Raw genomic sequence first — 19,293 nt, forward strand, 5'->3', positions numbered from 1 at the left:
GTTTTGAAGCCAATATAATGCTATGTCGCAGTATTTCGGAATAACTTAAGGTTATTTTCAGTAAAAATTAACAATGAGTTGGAGCTGCAAAGCCTTCGCTTAATAATCATAGGATCATAATTTGAAATAACTTAATGAGAACAATCTATCATCCTGAAAACTTGGGTTCGTATCTTTGAATCATTGATATTTTTATCATGAATTCTACAAACTTGAGTCTGAAGGTGTTCATGTTCCAGAGATACGTTTTGCATCAGGCAGAAAAATGCAGAATACCGAATAAAAAGTAAATTTATTTTTAATTGTGCAACAATAAATCTAAGTATGTGAGCTGATTTCAGTCATTCCAGCTTTAAGAAATGAACTGTAATTTCATTGGTTGAATTTCAATGTGCCTCTGTTCACCAATCGGAAGCGGAGCTGTGATTGGGGATCCGGACTGCCCCCTTCACTACCCATCCACCATCACGCACCATCAGACGCGGTGTAAAATTGGAGAGCGAGCAGCTCGGCAGCATTTGTCCACGAATTCACCGGCAATTTTACACCAAAATAGAACATTTCAATGAAATAATCCGAGCGATTCAAAAACTCATCAGGTATTTGCTACATCGCAGTTGTTCCAGGCTTACAATATATTGCTTTAACTGTAAAAAAAAAAAAAGATAATTGATGATACGGGCACCAAACAAAGGGAATGTTTCTCGCTGGAAATGAGATATAAAATATATTGGTTGCTAAAATTCCAATTATTTTACCGTGTATTCTCCTCATGGAATCTGGTGTTTGGGCAGATTCGTTACTCGATTCCTGAAGAACTGCAACTGGGCGCCGTTGTTGGGAATATCGCAGAAGATTTGGGTTTCGATATAAATCAGCTCTCGGCTCGCAGTTTTCGGTTTGTACCAGGACCCAGGAAACAATATGTGGATATAAATTTGAACTCTGGCTTTTTATTTGTCAAGGAGACAATTGACAGAGAAGAGATTTGCGGACCTCGTTTGAGTTGTGTGATATCCTTGGACTGTTTGCTTGAAAATCCCTTTAAGCTGCACCAGGTTTCAGTGGAGATTCTCGATGTGAATGACAATGCTCCCAGTTTCCCAAAAAAACGATTTCGCCTGGAAGTCTCAGAGATTTCTACTCCGGGAATGCGATTTCCCCTCGAGTCCGCGGACGATCCGGATATTGGTACAAACTCCTTGCAAACCTATGAACTCCTTCCGAACGATTATTTTATTGTCGATGTACAGATGCGAAATGGGGTTGACAAATTGCCAGTATTGGTGTTGCAGAGTTCCTTGGACAGGGAAGCGGAATCCAGCCACGTGTTAACGTTAATCGCCAAGGATGGCGGGGTCCCTGTGAGATCGGGCACTGCTCAGGTCTCAGTCATAGTAAAAGATGCGAACGACAACGCCCCTGTTTTCCCCCAGTCAGTTTACAGAGTCACTCTATTGGAAACAGCACCCACAGGAACGCGGGTAATCATATTAAATGCCACTGACTTGGATGAGGGTCCCAATGGAGAGATAACGTACTCGCTCAGTAGCCATACATCTGCTAGAGCTCGCGAAATGTTTGAAGTGGATTCCAAAACTGGTGAAATCAGATTGAAAGGGAAATTAGACTATGAAGAGAACAGGTCCATTGGGGTTAATATACAAGCAATGGAGAAGGGTCCAGACGCAATGTCCGGACACTGTGATGTTTTGGTGGATATTATTGATGTGAATGATAATGCACCTGAGGTGACGGTGAGGACTTTGTCAGGTACAATTTCAGAAGGTGCTCCAGTTGGAACTCTAGTCGCCCTGTTCAGTGCAACAGATAAAGATTCGGGAAGGAACGCGCAGATACAATGTGAAATTGAAAAGAAACTTCCCTTTAAACTAAATTCTTATTTGAAGAATTATTATGAATTACTTGTTCAACATCAACTAGATCGCGAAAATGCCTCCCAGTATGACGTCACTATATCATGCACAGATGCAGGAAATCCGCCTCTGACATCCAGGAAAACCATTCGGGTAGAGGTTTCAGATATAAATGACAACGTGCCACGGTTTACCCAGTCTTTATACACAGCAAACGTCATGGAGAACAATGTTATTGGCGCTTCAATATTTTCCATGACAGCCTTTGATCCAGATGTTGGCCAGTACGCTCGATTAAAATACTCTATCCTGGAGACACAAGTTCAGAATGCCTCGGTATCCACTTACATCTCTATTAACTCGGAGACTGGGGTCATTTTCGCTCAGAGATCTTTTGACTACGAGAAATTGAAATACTTTCAGTTCCAAGCTCATGTCATGGACTCTGGAACCCCACCACACGCCAGTAATGTTACAGTGAATGTTATTATCCTTGATCAGAATGACAATGTACCAGTGATCGTGCACCCATTAGCCGATTATGGCTCAACAGTAACAGAGACAATATCCAGGTTTGCTGAACCAGGCTACTTGGTTGCTAAGGTATCGGCCACTGATGCCGATGCCAGTCAGAACGCTCTCCTTTCATATTCAATTTTTCAGGCTACCCAGCCTAACCTTTTTACTATTTCACCAGATACAGGAGAAATTTGGGCTATCCGTCGTATTGTCAATAAAGATGCCTCTCAGCAAAGGTTGATGATTGTGGTAAAAGACAATGGGACGCCATCACTTTCTGCCACAGTGACCATCATCTTATCTGTGATCGGTGGTGACACTGAAACATTCTCCAGCGTCAGTGTACCGTCTGAAGATCCAGGATACAAACCTGATCTGAGCCTTTCCTTGGTCATGGCATTAGGAGTAATTTCTACTATTTTTCTCGTGATTTTAATTATCCTGGCTGTGAAGGTTCATCAAAGCAGAAATGGTAGTCACTATTGTTCCCTGGGTGTTTGTTGCTGCTTTGGAACAAGACATTCTCCCAATGGAATTCAAAAGTCCAGTAGAAAACTTGAAATACCACCGAACTATGTAGAGATATTTGGGGGTGATCCACTTTCTCAGAGTTTCCGCTACGAGTCATGTTCAACATTGCAGTCAACAAAGAGAAACTTCATAACCCCCAACACACACAGGGCAGCTACAGACAAGAATTATATCAGGAATGAGTCGATGAGGAAAGAAAACCCGGGAAGAAATAATTCTGAAAATTACAACAACCCTTCAAACACTGAGGTGAGCTGCTTTGAAAAAGTAAATAAGATCTTTACAGATCTCATTTGGATGTACATATGTATTTGGGGGACTTGTGCACGTTGAACGGAAAAGCATGGAGGGAAACGGCAATTTCAGGGAGAAACAGAAGCCCCCCCCCCCCCCCCCCCCCCACGCCCCCCTCCCCCATCAGAACTAAAAAGCAAATGTATTTCTGTAGCATAACAACCTCAGTCCGGATTTGAATTTTAATCAAGGCATGTAACAACAGTGGCCCAAAGTGCACAACTGAGATAAATTGAACGATTAGAACAGCAAGTTGGTACGTTTGGAAATCACAACAACAAAAGCACAGTGAAATAGACCATTTAGACCTGGTGACGTTTATCAGAGGCCGGCAACTACAGCAGCTGGGGATGGAAGGACTGTTAGTCAGTTGCAATATTGAGAAAAATGCAGAACTAAACTGGTGATGACCTACCGGTCAGACAACTATCATCCAATTTGTGTAAACCCTTCTGAATATTTCAAAGGATGTACAAATGACAACCAGTGAGCACAGTTGTCGTAAGAATCTTTGAGGAAAGATAGGCTGCATCATACAAAATTCAATGTACTTTTTTGAGAGGTAGATAAACAAGATAACCTGTCAGTTACTGAGGTTCTCAACAGAAATTTGCCAACAGTCCAGAATTGATAGTGTTTCAGGATTTTAAAGTCTCGTGGAGTTGGCGGGCGGTTATCCAGAAGAAATGAGAATTGTCCAAAGGTTAAATGAGGTTAACAGGATATGGCGGGGGGGGGGGGGGGGGGGGGGAGTGCGTTCTGTCTGGAACGATCTATCGGAGTATTGGTGCAGACTCTATGGGCCAAACTCCTTCTTCTGCACTGCAGGGATTCTATAGTTCTATGTGTTCCACATCTGCACATTGATCTGTCTGCACAGCGTTCCTCTCAGGAAACTCGCATTTCAAACTTTGGAGGCAGGAGAACGAAGGACAACGCTTCCTATGCATTCCGGTGTAGAAAGTAGCGGTAAAATGTCTTGGCATTTTTGAATTTGTTTTGCTGGTTAGGCCAACATTTATTGCCCATCCCGAGCTGCCCTTCTAAAGGTGGGGGGAGTTGCCTTCTTGAACGGTTGCAGCCCCAGGAGCGTTGATACACCCACAGTGCTGTTAGTGAGGGGGTTCCAGGATTATGACCCATCCACAGTGAAGGAACGGCAATATAGTGCCAAGTCAGGGTGGTGAGTGACTTGGAGGGGTCTTTCAAGTGGTGGTGTCCCCAGGTATCTGCTGATCTTGTCCTTCTAGATGGTAGTTGTCGTGGGTTTGGAATGTGCTGCCTCAGGAACCTTGGTAAGTTACTGCAGTGCATCTTGTAGACGGTACACACGGCTGCCACTCTTCGGCGGTGGTGGAGGGAATGAATGTTTGTGGAAGGGGGAGCAATCGAGCAGGCTGCTTTGTCCTGAATGGTGTCGAGCTTCTTCAGTGTTGCTGGAGCTGCACTCATCCAGGCAGGTAGAGAGCATTCTATTCCTTCTGCACTGTAAGTTCTATGATTACACTCCTGACTTGCACCTTGCAGGTGGTGGACAGGCTCTGGGAGGTTAGGAGGCGTGTTACCCATAGTAGGATTCCTAGCCATTGACCTGCTCTCGTAGCCACCGTATTAAAATGCTTTGTTGACTTCAGTTTCTGATCAATGGTAACACATAGGATGTTGATTGTAACAATCATAATACAACAATATTTTTTGTCACAAGTAGGCTTACATTAACACTGCAATGAAGTTACTGTGAAAAGTCCCTAGTCGCCACATTCCGGCGTCTGTTCGGGTGCACGGAGGCAGAATTCAGAATGTTCAAATTACCTAACAGCACGTCTTTGTGGCATGAAACTGGAGCACCCGGAGGAAACCCACATAGACACGGAAAGAAAGTTCAGACTCCTCACAGACGGGAATCGCCAGGAATCGAACCTGGGACCCTGGTGCTGTGAGGCAACAGTGCTAGCCATGGTGCTACCATGCGCGATTGTGGGGATTCAGCAATTTAGTGTCATTGAATGTTAAGAGGCGAAGGGTAGATACTCTCTTGTAGTAGATGGTCATTGCCTGGCTCTTAATGTAACTTGACACTTATCAGCCAAAGCCTGGATATTGTCCAGATATTACTGCATTTGGATATCGACTGCTTCATTATTTCAGGAGTGGCAAATAGTGCTGAACATTGTGTAGTCATCTGCGAACATCCCCACTCCTGACCTTATGATGGAATGGAGGTCATCGATGAAACAGCTGGAGATGGTTTGGCCTCGGACACTAAACATAAAACATAGAAAATAGAAGCAGGTAGAGGCCATTCGGCCCTTCGTGCCTACTCTGCCATTCATCATGACCATGCCTGATCATCATTTCAATATGCTAATCCCACCTTCTCTCTAATATCCCTTGATCCTTTGAGCCCCGAGAGCTATATCTAATTGCTTCTTGAAACTGCACAACGTTTTGGCCTCAATTACTTTTTATGGTAGCGAATTCCACAGATTCACCACTCTCTGGGTGAAGAAATTTCTCCTCAACTTAGTCCTAAAAGGTTTACCCCTTATCCTCAAAGTATGTGACAAAGTTTTGGACTCGCCCACCATCGGGAACATTCTTTATGAATCGACCCTGTCTAATCCTGTTAGAATTTCGTCAGTTTCTATGAGACCCCCTCTCACTCTTCTAAACTCCAATGAATGTAATCCTAACCGACTTAGTCTCTCCTCATATGACAGTCCCGCCATCCCAATAATCAGCCTGATGAAACTTTGCTGCACACCCTCCATAGCAAGAATATCCTTCCTCAGATAAGGGCACCAAAACTGCACCCATTACTCCAGGTGTGGTCTCACCAATGCCCTATATAATTGCAGTAAAACATCTCTATTCCTGTATTCAAATCCTCTCGCAGTGAAGGCCACCATACCATTTGCCGTCTTTACTGCTTGCTATACCTGCATGCTTACTTTCAGTGACTGGTGCACGAGGACATCAAGCTGCCGCTGACTATCCACCTCTCTAAGTTTACACCCATTCAAATAATAATCTGCCTTCCTATGTTTGCTACTGAAGCGGAAAACCTCACATTTATCCATATTATACTGGATCTGCCATGCATGTGCTCACTTAGCCTGCCCAAATCCTGCTGAAGCATTTCTGCATCCTCCCCACAGCTCACCTTCCCACCCAAATGTGTATCATCTGCACATTTGGAGATAATACATTTAGTTTCCGCGTCCAAATCAATAATACATAATGTGAACAGTTGTGCACAGATCCCTGCGGTGTTCCACTAGTCATTGCCTGACAATCAGAAAGAAACCGATTTATTCCAACTTTTTGCTTCCTGTCTGCTAACCAGCTTTCTATCCATTTCAAGATACTGCCCGTAATTCCAATTTTACATAGTAATCTGGTATGTGAGACCTCGTCGGAAGCCTTCTGAAAGTCGAAATAAACCAGATCCACCAGTTCTCCCTGGTGAACTCTATTAGTTACATCTTCAAATAATTTGTCAAGCATAATTTTCCTTCCTATACGGAGGAACACCTGCAATGATGTCCTGGAGCTGAGATCTTTGACCTCCAACCAACACAGCCATCTTCCATTGTGCCAGGTATGACTCCAATAAATGGAGAGTTTTCCCCCTTATTCCCATTGACTCCGGTTTTGCTAGGGCTCCTTGATGCCATACTCGGTCAAATGTTGTCTTGATGTAAAAGGTAGTCACTCTCACCTCACCTCAGGCATTCAGCTCTTTTGACCATGTTGGAACAAAGGCCGTAGTGAGATCAGAAGCTGAGTAACCCTGGTGGAACCCAAACTGAGTATCCGTGAGCAGGTTATTGCGAAGAAAGTGCTGCTTGATAGCACTGCTGATGACTCCTTCCATCACTTTGCTAATGATGAAGAGTAGACTGATCGGGTGGTAATTGGCTGAATTGATTTGACCTGTTTCTTGTGTACAGGACACACCTTCTGAATTGCCGGGTAGGTGCCAGGGTTGTAACTGTACTAGAATCATAGAACCCCTACAGTGCAGAAGGAGGAAATTTGGCCCTCGGAGCCTGCACCGACTCACTGAAAGAGCACCCATGCCCTCACCTTATCCCCATAACCCAATAACCCAGCGTACCTTTTGGACACTAGGGGCAATTTAGCATGGCCAATCCACCTTTCATGCACATATTTGGACAGTGGGAGGAAACCAGAGCACCCAGAGGAAACCCACGGAGACATGTAGAATACGCATACACCAAATAGAGAGTCACCTGAGGCCAGAATTGAACCCCGGTCCCTGGCGCTGTGATACAGCAATGCCACCATGCTGTTTGGCGTGCGACAAGTTCTGGAGCGCAAGTCTTCATTATTACTGCCAGGATATTGTCAGTATCCAGTGCCTTCGGCCGTTTCTTGATATTACGAGGTGTGAATCGTATTGGCTGAAGACTGACATATGTGATCCTGGAGACCTCCGGAGGAAACCGAGATGGATCGCCCACCCGGCACCTCTGGCTGAAGATTATTGTTTATACTTCAGCCTTGTCTTTTTCACAGATGTGCTGGACTCCTCCATTATTGAGGATGAGAATATTTGTGGAACATCCTCCTCTGGTGAGTTGTCTAATTGCCCACCACCATGCATGGCTGGACGTGGCAGGACTACAGAGCTTAAATCTGATGTGTTCATTATCGAAACACTTAACTCTGTCTATTTCTTGCTGTTTAAGCTATTTGGCACAGACGTAGTCCTGTGTTGTAACTTCACCACGTTGATACCTCATTCTTAGGTATGCCTGGTGTTGCTCCTGGCATACGTTTAGAACTCTCCATTGAACCAGGGTTGATTCCCCTGGCTTGGTCGTAATTATAGAGTGGTTGATATGCGGGGTCGTGAGATTGCAGATTGAGTACAATTCTGCTACTGATGATGGCCGACAGCGCCGCATGGATGCCCAGACTTGAGTTGCTATATCTGTTCAAACCCATCCCATTTAGCACACTGGTAGTGCCACACAACATGATGGAGGATATCCTCAATGTGAACACCGGACTTTGTCTCCACGAGGACTGTATGGTGGTCACTTCTGCTGATACTGTCATGGACAGGTGCATCTGCAGCAGGACGGTTGGTGAGGATAAGGGCAAGTATGTTTTCCCCTCTTGTCGGTTCCCTCACCACCTGCTGCAGTCCCAGTCTAGCAGCTATGTACTTCAGGACCCGGCCAGCTCTGTGGTACTACCGAGTCACTCTTGCTGATGGGGATTGGACTCCCCAACTCAGATTACATTCTGCTCACTTGCCACACTCAGTGCTTCTGATTCAGTTCAGTTGGCTGACCGGAAGGATCGTGAAGCAGAGCGAGGCCATGAGCACAAGTTCAATTCCCCTACTGGCTGAGGGTATTCTCAATCTTGCCCCTCACCTGAGGTGTGGTGATTCTCTCATTAAATCACCACCAGTCAGCTCTCCCCCTCTAATGGAAAGCAGCCTATGATCATCTGAGACTATGGCGATTTTATTTTAATAAGTAAAGTCGCATATTGAAAATGGAGAAATATTTGAAAGGTAACGGTTTTCGAGTCAGAAGAAATGATTATGCCGCTGTTGTGCAAATTAATTATATGACCCGTTCTGGAGAATTCCCCCGAACGTTGATCAAAAATTCTGTTACAATATTGGAACTTGAAAGACGGCCATGGTCAATTAAAATCTCTCGGATTAGGAGTTTTCGAATAGTTTAAGGAATTACACATATTGTTCACGTGTTCACGTAAGACGAGAGGATAGGGGGTTCCTTAAAATATTGAACACTTCAGGTTAAATTGAAGATAATAAACTACTTAGTATGCAGCGAAGTGTAAGATTGACGGTGGGATATTGTTGTTAACTAGATAATTCTTCCTATTCATGCAAAGTTCGAGATTAGAACCCCTGTTTTTCCACAGGGTATTAATGGATGTGTCTCAGGGAGATTAGAGTTTATTTCAACTCAACCAACATTCTGATGAGATGACAAGCGGCAAGTCGAGAAATGAAGGGGGAAATTGTGGAAATCTTATCCAGTTACTGAAAATTGATAGATTTCTCGTAGGATTATCGGAAAATAATTTAGTCTTGCATGAAAGAAAAATTCTGAGACTTTCGGAGAAATGAATTAAAAACAGAAAATGCAGGAAAAACCCAACAGCTTTGGAAACGTCGGCGGAGAGAGCAACAAAATTAAACTTTGAAGCTAATATAAAACTTCATCATAGTATTTCAGAATAACTAATTAACTTTCAGTCAAAATGAACATTGATTTGGGGTTGCAAAGCCATCACTTATTGATCATACATAGCTCATAAATTGAAATAATTTAATGGGATCAACATGTTATGCTCACAACTTGGATTCGTATCCTTGAATCATTGATATTATTAACTGTATATTCTACAAACCTGACTATAAAGGTACTCATTGAATTCGTGTTCCAGAGGTATTTTTGCAGTCGGTAGAGAAATTCAGAATAGCGGGAAAAAAAGTAACTTTATTTTTAATTGTGCAATAATAAATCTAAGTAGCTGCTCTGATTTCAAGCGTTCCAGCTTTAAGAAATGAACTGTGGTTTAATTGGTTGAATTTCAATGTTCTTGTATTCACCAATCAGAAGCTGAGCTGTGATTGGGGATCCGGACTGCCCCCTTCACTACCCATCCACCATCACGCACCATCAGACGCGGTGTAAAACTGGAGAGCGAGCAGCTCGGCAGCATTTGTCCACGAATTCACCGGCAATTTTACACAAAAATAGAAGATTTCAATGAAATAGTCCGGGCGGTTCATAAAACCATCAGGTATTTGCTACATCGCAGTTGTTCTAGGTTTAAAATAGATTGTTACAACTGTAAAAAGGATAATTGATGATACGGGCACGTTCTGAAACAAGGGGCATGTTTTTCGCTGGAAATGAGATATAAAATATATTGGTTGCTAAAATGCCAATTATTTTACTGTGTATTCTCCACGTGGAATCTGGTGTTTGGGCAGATTCGTTACTCGATTCCTGAAGAACTGCAACTGGGCGCCTTTGTTGGGAATATCGCAGATGATTTGGGTTTAGATATAAAGCAGCTCTCGGCTCGCAGTTTTCGGATTGTACCCGGGCCCAGTAAACAATATGTGGATATAAATTTGGACTCTGGCTTTTTATTTGTCAAGGAGACAATTGACAGGGAAGAGATTTGCGGACCCAGTTTGAGTTGTGTGATATCCTTGGACTGTTTGCTTGAAAATCCCTTAAAGCTGCATCAGGTTTCAGTGGAGATTCTCGACGTGAATGATAATGCTCCCAGTTTCCCCAAAAAACAATTCCACCTAGAAATCGCGGAGATTTCTCTTCCGGGAACGCGCTTCCCCCTCGACTCCGCGCACGATCCGGATATTGGAACAAACTCCTTGCAAACCTATGAACTCCTTCCGAACGATTATTTTATTCTGGATGTACAGATGCGCAGTGGAAAAGGAAAGTTGCCTGTATTGGTGTTGCAGAGTTCCTTGGACAGAGAAGCGGAATCCAGCCACATGTTAACGTTAATCGCCAAGGATGGCGGGGTCCCTGTGAGATCGGGCACGATTCAGGTCTCAGTCATAGTAAAAGATGCGAACGACAACGCCCCTGTTTTTCCCCAGTCAGTTTATAGAGTCACCCTATTGGAAACAGCGCCCACAGGAACGCGGGTAATCACTTTAAATGCGACTGACTCGGATGAGGGTCCCAATGGAGAGATAACGTACTCGCTCAGTAGCCATACGTCTGCTAGAGCTCGGGAAACCTTTGAAGTCGATTCCGAAACGGGCGAAATCATATTGAAAGGTAAATTGGACTATGAAGAGAAAAAGGCCTATGAGATTAATATACAAGCAATTGACAAGGGTTCATACGCAATGTCCGTGCACTGTGATGTTTTGGTGGATATTATTGATGTAAATGATAACGCACCTGGGGTGACATTGACGTCTTTGTCCAGTACAGTTTCAGAAGATGCTCCAGTTGGAACTGTAGTCGCTCTGTTCAGTGCAACAGATAGAGATTCGGGGAGGAACGGACAGGTACAATGTGAAATTTCAAAGAAACTCCCCTTTAAACTAGATTCTTCCCTGAAGAGTTATTATGAATTACTTGTTCAACATCAACTAGATCGCGAAAATGCCTCCCAGTATGACGTCACTCTAACATGTACGGATGCAGGAAATCCTCGTCTGACATCCAGGAAAACCATTCGGGTAGAGGTTTCAGATATAAATGACTATGTGCCACGGTTTACCCAGTCTTTATACACAGCAACCGTCATGGAGAACAATGTTATTGGCGCTTCTATATTTTCCATTACAGCCTTTGACCCAGATGTTGGCCAGAACTCTCGACTAAAATACTCTATCCTGGAGACACAAGTTCAGAATGCCTCGGCATCCACTTACATCTCTATTAACTCGGAGACTGGAGCCATTTTCGCTCAGAGATCTTTTGACTACGAGAAATTGAAAAACTTTCAGATCCAAGCTCAGGTCATGGACTCTGGAACCCCACCACTCGACAGTAATGTTCCAGTGAATGTTATTATCCTTGATCAGAATGACAATGTTCCAGTGATCGTGCACCCATTGGCCGTGTATGGCTCAACGGTAACAGAGACAATATCCAGGTTTGCTGAACCAGGCTACTTGGTTGCTAAGGTAACGGCCACTGATGCTGACGCCGGTCAGAACGCTCGCCTTTCTTATTCCATTTTTCAGGCTACCCACCACAACCTTTTTACTATTTCACCAGACACTGGGGAAATTTGGACTATCCGTCGTATTGTCAGTAAAGATTCCTCCAAGCAAAGGTTGGTGATTGTGGTAAAAGACAATGGAACACCATCATTTTCTGCCACAGTGACCATCATCTTATCTGTGGTCGGTGGTGACACTGAAATATTCTCCAGCATCAGTGAATCATCTGAAGATCCGGGTTTCGCTCCTGATCTGAGCCTTTCACTGGTCATAGTGTTGGGAGTAGTTTCTATCATTTTTCTCGTGATTTTAATTATCCTCGCTGTGACGGTTCATCGAAACAGAAATACTTTAGGGGATCAGTATTCTTCCCTGGGTGCCTGTTGCTGCTTTGAAACAAGCCGTTTTCCCAATGGAATTCAAAAGTCCAGTCGAAACCTTCAGATACCACCCAACTATGTTGAGGTATTCGGGGGTGATCCACTTTCTCAGAGTTTCCGCTACGAGTCATGTTCGACATTACAGTCAACAAAGAGAGACTTCAGAACACCTAACACATTCAGTTCATCTACAGACAAAGGTTATGCGATGGATGAGTCTATGAGGAAAATAAACATAAGAATGAACAATTCTGAAAGCTGCCGCAACGCTGTAAACACCGAGGTGAGGTATACTTAAGAAATTGAATATGACCTTCGCACAATATGTGTTGGATATATACGTCTTTTGAGGAAAGTCCTCCATGTTGAATTGGCTGGAATGGAAGTAATACCATGAAGGCATCATTCACAGTTTCCTGCTATATTTCTATTTCATGTCAACATCCATCTTTCCTTACTGTGTAATGGTATATTGTAAGATTTTTTGGAATATTTTCTGATTATCTGTTAAATCGAGGTGCAGTTTTGTCCTGGTAGCCCATATTCTCTGTTGGTACTTTGTATCCCACCAGACATTAGCTGAACGTATGGGAATGTGTGACTTAGATCCACACTGTGTTTAAATGGTACTGTTATATGAGGAACTTTGTGCATGACAAAACTGTGCAAGTACAGAACACATTCATTGATAATGGAATAGTAATTCCATACAGCTTCTGTAAATGGCTAGTTCTTTATTGTCAGTGCTTGAATTATTTAACTAATACCACATGATTCTGAATGTCAGATCATTCTAAATTGACCAGGTAGTTCTTTGTTATCATTTACAATTGAAGATGCAGAAAAATACTCAGATTAATCTATGAGTCAGAATATATTTATTTTGAATCGTTTTATTGTTCACAGTGTACAATTGACCTATTTCTTCGAACTGATATTTAACATCCAGTGCAAGGAGATCTCTGCACACACATAAATACGTGAAATCAAACTGCCACATTGGGAGATTGCATAGAATTTACAGTGCCGAAGGAGGCCATTCGGCCCATCGAGTCTGCACCGGCTCTTGGAAAGGGCACCCTACCCAAGGTCCACACCTCCACCCTATCCCCATAACCCAGTAACCCCACCCAACACTAAGGGCAATTTATCATGGCCAATCCACCTAACCTGCATATCTTTGGACTTTGGATTGTGGGAGGAAACCGGAGCCCCCCGAGGAAACCCACGCACACTCGGGGCGGATGTGCAGACTCCGCACAGACAGTGATCCAAGCTGGAATCGAAACTGGGACCCTGGAGCTGTGAAGCAATTGTGCTATTCACAATGCTACCGTGCTGCCCTACAGTCCAACAGCAGCCATTCCCTTAGATCCCATTGCACTGCAAAGTATGGTAGGGTTAAGGTATCGATCATCTCTCGCCCTTTATAGTAAAGACCGAGATAATATTTTTAATGCAATTACACCGAGCACCATTGAAGCCTCTGGAATAGAGCAAGAAGGGCAGTGTATTCATGCATGATACAACCTTCACTATGGATTTAAAATTGGTCAGCACCTGGTAAAACTGCGGCCAAATTGCCATGCCTAATATAAAATTGGGTAATTACAATTGGGGTGCATAGGATCTGTGATTAATTACAACATAAGCATAATGAAGTAGTCCTTTCGACCTTTTAACATCATCCAGAGATTAATAAATACAGCAACTAGGGACCAAAATGCAGCTCATGATTTCAATATTCAAAAAATAAATAAAGGACTGCATTTTGCTACTTTCTGAACCCATTGGAGTTTACTGAAAGGTACGGGAACTGTTCACTTCGTGTCACAAACTCTTAAGTATTTCGATGTACCAAATTGTGAGGAATTCTGTGAATTCATAAAACTTTGCAATTACTTTCATTGACTAGTGAATACCAGTTTCACTCAGGCCATGTAAACCTTTTTCTTCATTCCCAGTGGCCACAGTCTCAGCTTGGTATTTCTAATGAACTATTATCAATATACCTCTGAGTGTCAGATCAACCTAAAGCCTTCAGCTGATGACATAAAAGTCCGCCCACCAGACAAATTGAGAAAACATTCCTGAATCATTCGCAGGTTGCTGTAGGTGACAGAACGGAAAGAGAAGACATCCTAAGACTGTACTGGAAATGATAGGCTGCAACATAAAATATTAGGGAATGCTCTGAGAGTTATCTAAGCATAGATAAATCAAAAGAAATTGTGAACGAAGATTTTCAAATACCATTTGACAACGGTTCGGAAGTGAGACTGGTTCTGGATTTTAACACTGAGAGACTTGATGGAAGATTGCCTAATAAAACGAGAATAGGCTTGGCGATAGCAGAGTATGGTACATTTCCAATAATACAAGGCAACCTGATCAATTTATGATGACCGGAAACTCAAAAACATCCTGATCGAATTGGATAGAACTGCCTCCCTGAGACAATGACAATGTGAACCATTCGGTTTACAGTACCTCGCTGAAACAGCAAGTTCCTGTTAAGAACACAGTCCTGTAGTTACACTGTTCTGCGTATGCTGAGATTTCCTCATAATGCTCATATGTTTGGAATGTCACACTGGGCTAAATCGCTGGCTTTTAAAGCAGACCAAGGCAGGCCAGCAGCACGGTTCAATTCCCGTTCCAGCCTCCCTGAACAGGCGCCGGAATGTGGCGACTAGGGGCTTTTCACAGTAACTTAATTGAAGCCTACTTGTGACAATAAGCGATTTTCATTTTTCATTTTCATGTGTCAAACAATGTCAATACTTCCTATGAGTTTCAGTTTAGAAAGCAGCAGTAGAACCTCCTGCCATATTCTTCATGGATCTGTTGTAGGATCCCACCTTTCACCATTTTTGTAAATCATATGGACATGTTGGCACCGTGACGCACAGTGTGGCATCCGGTACCAAAGGAAAGAAAAAAATGGGTGTGATCATATTGAAAAACCGAAAGCATCTATGCAGTATGGCAGCAGTAGCAATATGGCAAATTGAAAATGCGGAACTTCCTGGAAGTTAATGGTGTTGATTCAGGAAAAGTTATTTGTTTTCATTTATTTATGGGATGTGGGCGTCGCTGGTTATGCCAGCATTTATTGCCCATTGCTAGTTGCCCTTTAGAAGGTGGTGATGAGTTGTCTTCTTGGACCGCTGCAGTCCTTGAGGTGTAGGTACACCCACTGTGCAGTTAGGGAGGGAGTTCCAGGATGTTGCCCCAGCGACAGTGAAGGAACGGCAATATATTTCCAAGTCAGTGTGGTGAGTGAATTGGAGGGGAACCTCCAGATGGTGGGGTTCCCAGGTATATGCTGCTCCTGTCCTTCGAGAAGGAAGTGGTCGTGGGTTTGGAAGGTGTTATCTAAGGAACCTTGGTGACTTACGGCAGTGCATCTTTTAGATAGTACACATGGTTGCCATTGTTCATCGGTGGTGGAGGGTTTGAATGTTCGTGGAAGGGGGAGCAATCAAGCGGGCCACTTTGTCTTGTATAGTGTCGAGCTTCTTGACTGTTGCTGGAGCAAGTGCACAGTATTCCATTGCACTCCTGACTTGTGCCTTGTAGATGGTGGACAGGCATTGTGGGGTCAGGAGGTGAGATACTCGCCGTAGGATTCCGAGCCTTTCACCTGCCCTGTTAGCCATTCTATTGATGTGGCTAGTCCATTTCAGTTTCTGATCAATGGTAACCCCCAGGATATTGATTGTGAGGGATTCATCGATGGTAATGCCATTGAATGTCAAGGAGTGGTGGTTAGATCCTCTCTTCTAGGAGATGGTCATTGCCTGGCACTTGTGTGGAGCGAATGTAGCTTGCCACTTGTCAGGCCAAGCCTGGATATTTTCCAGGTCGTGCTGCATTTGCATATGGACTGCTTCATTATCTGAGGAGTCATGAATGGTGCTGAACATTGTGCAGTCATCTGCAAACATCCCCACTGCCGACCTTACGATGGAAGGGAGGTCACTGATGAAGCAGTTATTATGCAAGTGTTAAGCACATTAGTTAAAAGACTCACTCTGAAGGTTAGCCAGGAATATTCATCAACATCATATTTCCTACTTTAGAAATTGAATGGTGACCAGAATTTGGTCCTTGGAATAAGATGTTCCCAAAAACCTTCAGAACTTACATTTATGCTGGACTGTAGAAAAGAGAATGGAACGATGCATGTATCCATGCCTTTGGAATGTGGTGTAAGTCATGAAAGGCTCAAGATCACCAACACATGTTTTCAAAGAATATTGGGCGTGTCACGCAGTAAATGGAGTTCATGATTAGTCACATAACACTTGTATAAGGGGGTTAGCTAGATATTTGGCAGAGGATTATGTATATCTGTACAACAGTACCTACCAATGTATGAACTTTGTAAGAGAACGAGGAAGTAATTTAGACTTATTTTATTGAGAAGAAATAGCTCTTAAATGATGGAGAATATACTGGCAGGGAGTGAGAAATGGTTAACACAGAAAACAGAGCACAGGAATAAATGGGACATTTTCAGATTGGCAGGCTGCATTCATTAGGCGGCAAGGATCAGTGTTTGAGTCTCAGCTATTCACAATCTATATCAATGACTTGGATGTGGGCATTCATTCTATAATTTTCAAGTTTGCAGGTGACCCAACACTCGGTGAAAGTGTCAGCTGTAAGGAGAATGCAAGCACGGTTCAAGGGGAGTTGGACATCCCGTGCTCATGGCTAACAAATGACAGACAGAATGCAATGCAGAGAGGTGTGTGGATTTCCACTTTGGTAGAAGTAAACATAAATACAGAATATTTCAAGAACGGCGTGAGGCTGTGAAGTGTTGAACCTCAAAGGGACTTGGATGTCCAAGACCATGAGTCACAGAATCCTAACATACAGCTACACCAAGGAATTTAGAAGGCAATGGTGTGCTGGCCTTCATTACAAGACGATTTGAGTATTAGAGTAAAGGTGTCTACTGCAATTGTATAAAGCCTTGGTGAAACCACAACTGGAGTTAAGAGATCAGGTTTGCCCTTCTTACCTACGGAGATTTATACTTGCCTTTGCCAGATTGCAAGTAAGGTTTACCTGAGGAATTCTTGGGATGGAGGATTGGCTGGTGAGGGAAGAGTAAATAGGCTGGGCTTTATTCTCTGGAGTTTAAAGGAATGAGAGGTAATCTCATTCAAACATACAAAACTATTATAGATCTCGACAGGGTAGATGCAGAAAAGATTTGGCCGCTGGCTGTGAGGTCGAGGACCAATGTACGTAATCTCAAAATGAGGTGCAGGCGATTAAGGACAGAAATGGGGAGGAACTGCATCACTCAATGGGTGGTCATTCTTTGGAATTCTATACCCCCAGAGGGCTGTGGAAACTCAGAAGTTGAATAAAATCAAGACATCGAGCTATGGATTTCTACGGAGGGAAAACAACAAGGGATAGGGGAAGAGTGCAGTGAAACAGTGTTGAAGCAGCCGATCAGCATTAATCTTTGTCTGCAGTTTCAAAGGGCCCATTGGCCAACTCCTTCCTGCTGTTATGCTGTATGGTCCCATGACTGAAATCATTCCCGAAACAATCATTAATGTAATATTAATTGAATTCAATCATAGTATGAATAATTCACGCTGGATCCGATGGTGCTTTTTAAACTTTATTTTATTGACTATTTAGCCAAGTTGAGTCCAACAATGTACATTGCAAGTAGGTTCTAGTGGGAACATAGCCACAGACAGAAATAATTCAGAATAGTGAATGAAACTCCTAGGTTTCATGAGGAAATTTTTAGTTGTACAACAATAATTCGAACTGTCTGCATTCCTAACAGCCCTTCCAGCTTTAAGAAATGAACAGTAATATCATTGGTCGAATTTCAATGCGCTTCTGTTCACCAATCAGAAGCGCAGCTGTGATTGGGGATCCGGACTGCCCCCTTCAGTACCCATCCACCATCACGCACCATCAGACGCGGTGTAAAATTGGAGAGCGAGCAGCTCGGCAGCATTTGTCCACGAATTCACCGGCAATTTTACCCCAAAATAGAAGATTTCAATGAAATAATCCGAGCGATTCCTAAAGCAATCAGGTATTTGCTACATCGCAGAGCTTCAAGATTTAAAATATATTGATATAATTGTAAAAATCATAATTGATGATACGGCCAGATCCTGAAACAAGAGGAATGTTTTTATCTGGAAATGAGATATACAATATATTGGTTGCTAAAATGCCAATTATTTTACTGTGTATTCTCCTCGTGGAATCTGGTGTTTGGGCAGATTCGTTACTCGATTCCTGAAGAACTGCAACTGGGCGCCTTTGTTGGGAATATCGCAGATGATTTGGGTTTAGATATAAAGCAGCTCTCGGCTCGCAGTTTTCGGATTGTACCCGGGCCCAGGAAACAATATGTGGATATAAATTTGGACACAGGCATTTTATTTGTCAAGGAGAAAATTGACAGAGAAGAGATTTGCGGACCGAGTTTGAGTTGTGTGATATCCCTGAAGTGTTTGCTTGAAAATCCCTTAAAGCTGCACCAGGTTTCAGTGGAGATACTCGATGTGAATGACAATGCTCCCAGTTTCCCAAAAAAACAAACCCGTCTTGAAATCACAGAGCTTACTACTCCGGGAACGCGATTTCCCCTCGAGTCCGCGCACGATCCGGATATTGGAACAAACTCCTTGCAAATCTATGAGCTCCTTCAAAACGATTATTTTCTTCTGGATGTACAAATGCGCAGTGGAAAAGGAAAATTGCCAGTATTGGTGCTGCAGAGTTCCTTGGACAGAGAAGCGGAGTCCGGCCACATGTTAACGTTAATCGCCAAGGATGCCGGACTCCCTGTGAAATCCGGCACTGCTCAGGTCTCAGTCATAGTAAAAGATGCGAACGACAACGCCCCTGTTTTCCCTCAGTCAGTTTATAGAGTCAACCTATTGGAAACAGC

At 43.2% G+C, this 19,293-nt stretch overlaps 1 protein-coding gene across 4 annotated transcripts in view; it reads left to right on the forward strand.

The window, feature by feature from the left end:
• Positions 1-19,293, forward strand: part of LOC140427203 (protocadherin alpha-C2-like) — a 213,326-nt gene that overhangs the window by 8,180 nt on the left and 185,853 nt on the right. For all 4 annotated transcript variants that reach the window (XM_072512802.1, XM_072512799.1, XM_072512801.1 and 1 more), the window contains exon 2: positions 795-3,176. In XM_072512802.1, coding sequence (XP_072368903.1) covers positions 795-3,176 — 2,382 coding nt within the window. The remainder of the gene's footprint in view (positions 1-794; positions 3,177-19,293) is intronic.

This window comes from Scyliorhinus torazame, chromosome 7 (assembly GCF_047496885.1).
Source record: "Scyliorhinus torazame isolate Kashiwa2021f chromosome 7, sScyTor2.1, whole genome shotgun sequence".
Lineage (NCBI taxonomy): Eukaryota > Metazoa > Chordata > Chondrichthyes > Carcharhiniformes > Scyliorhinidae > Scyliorhinus > Scyliorhinus torazame.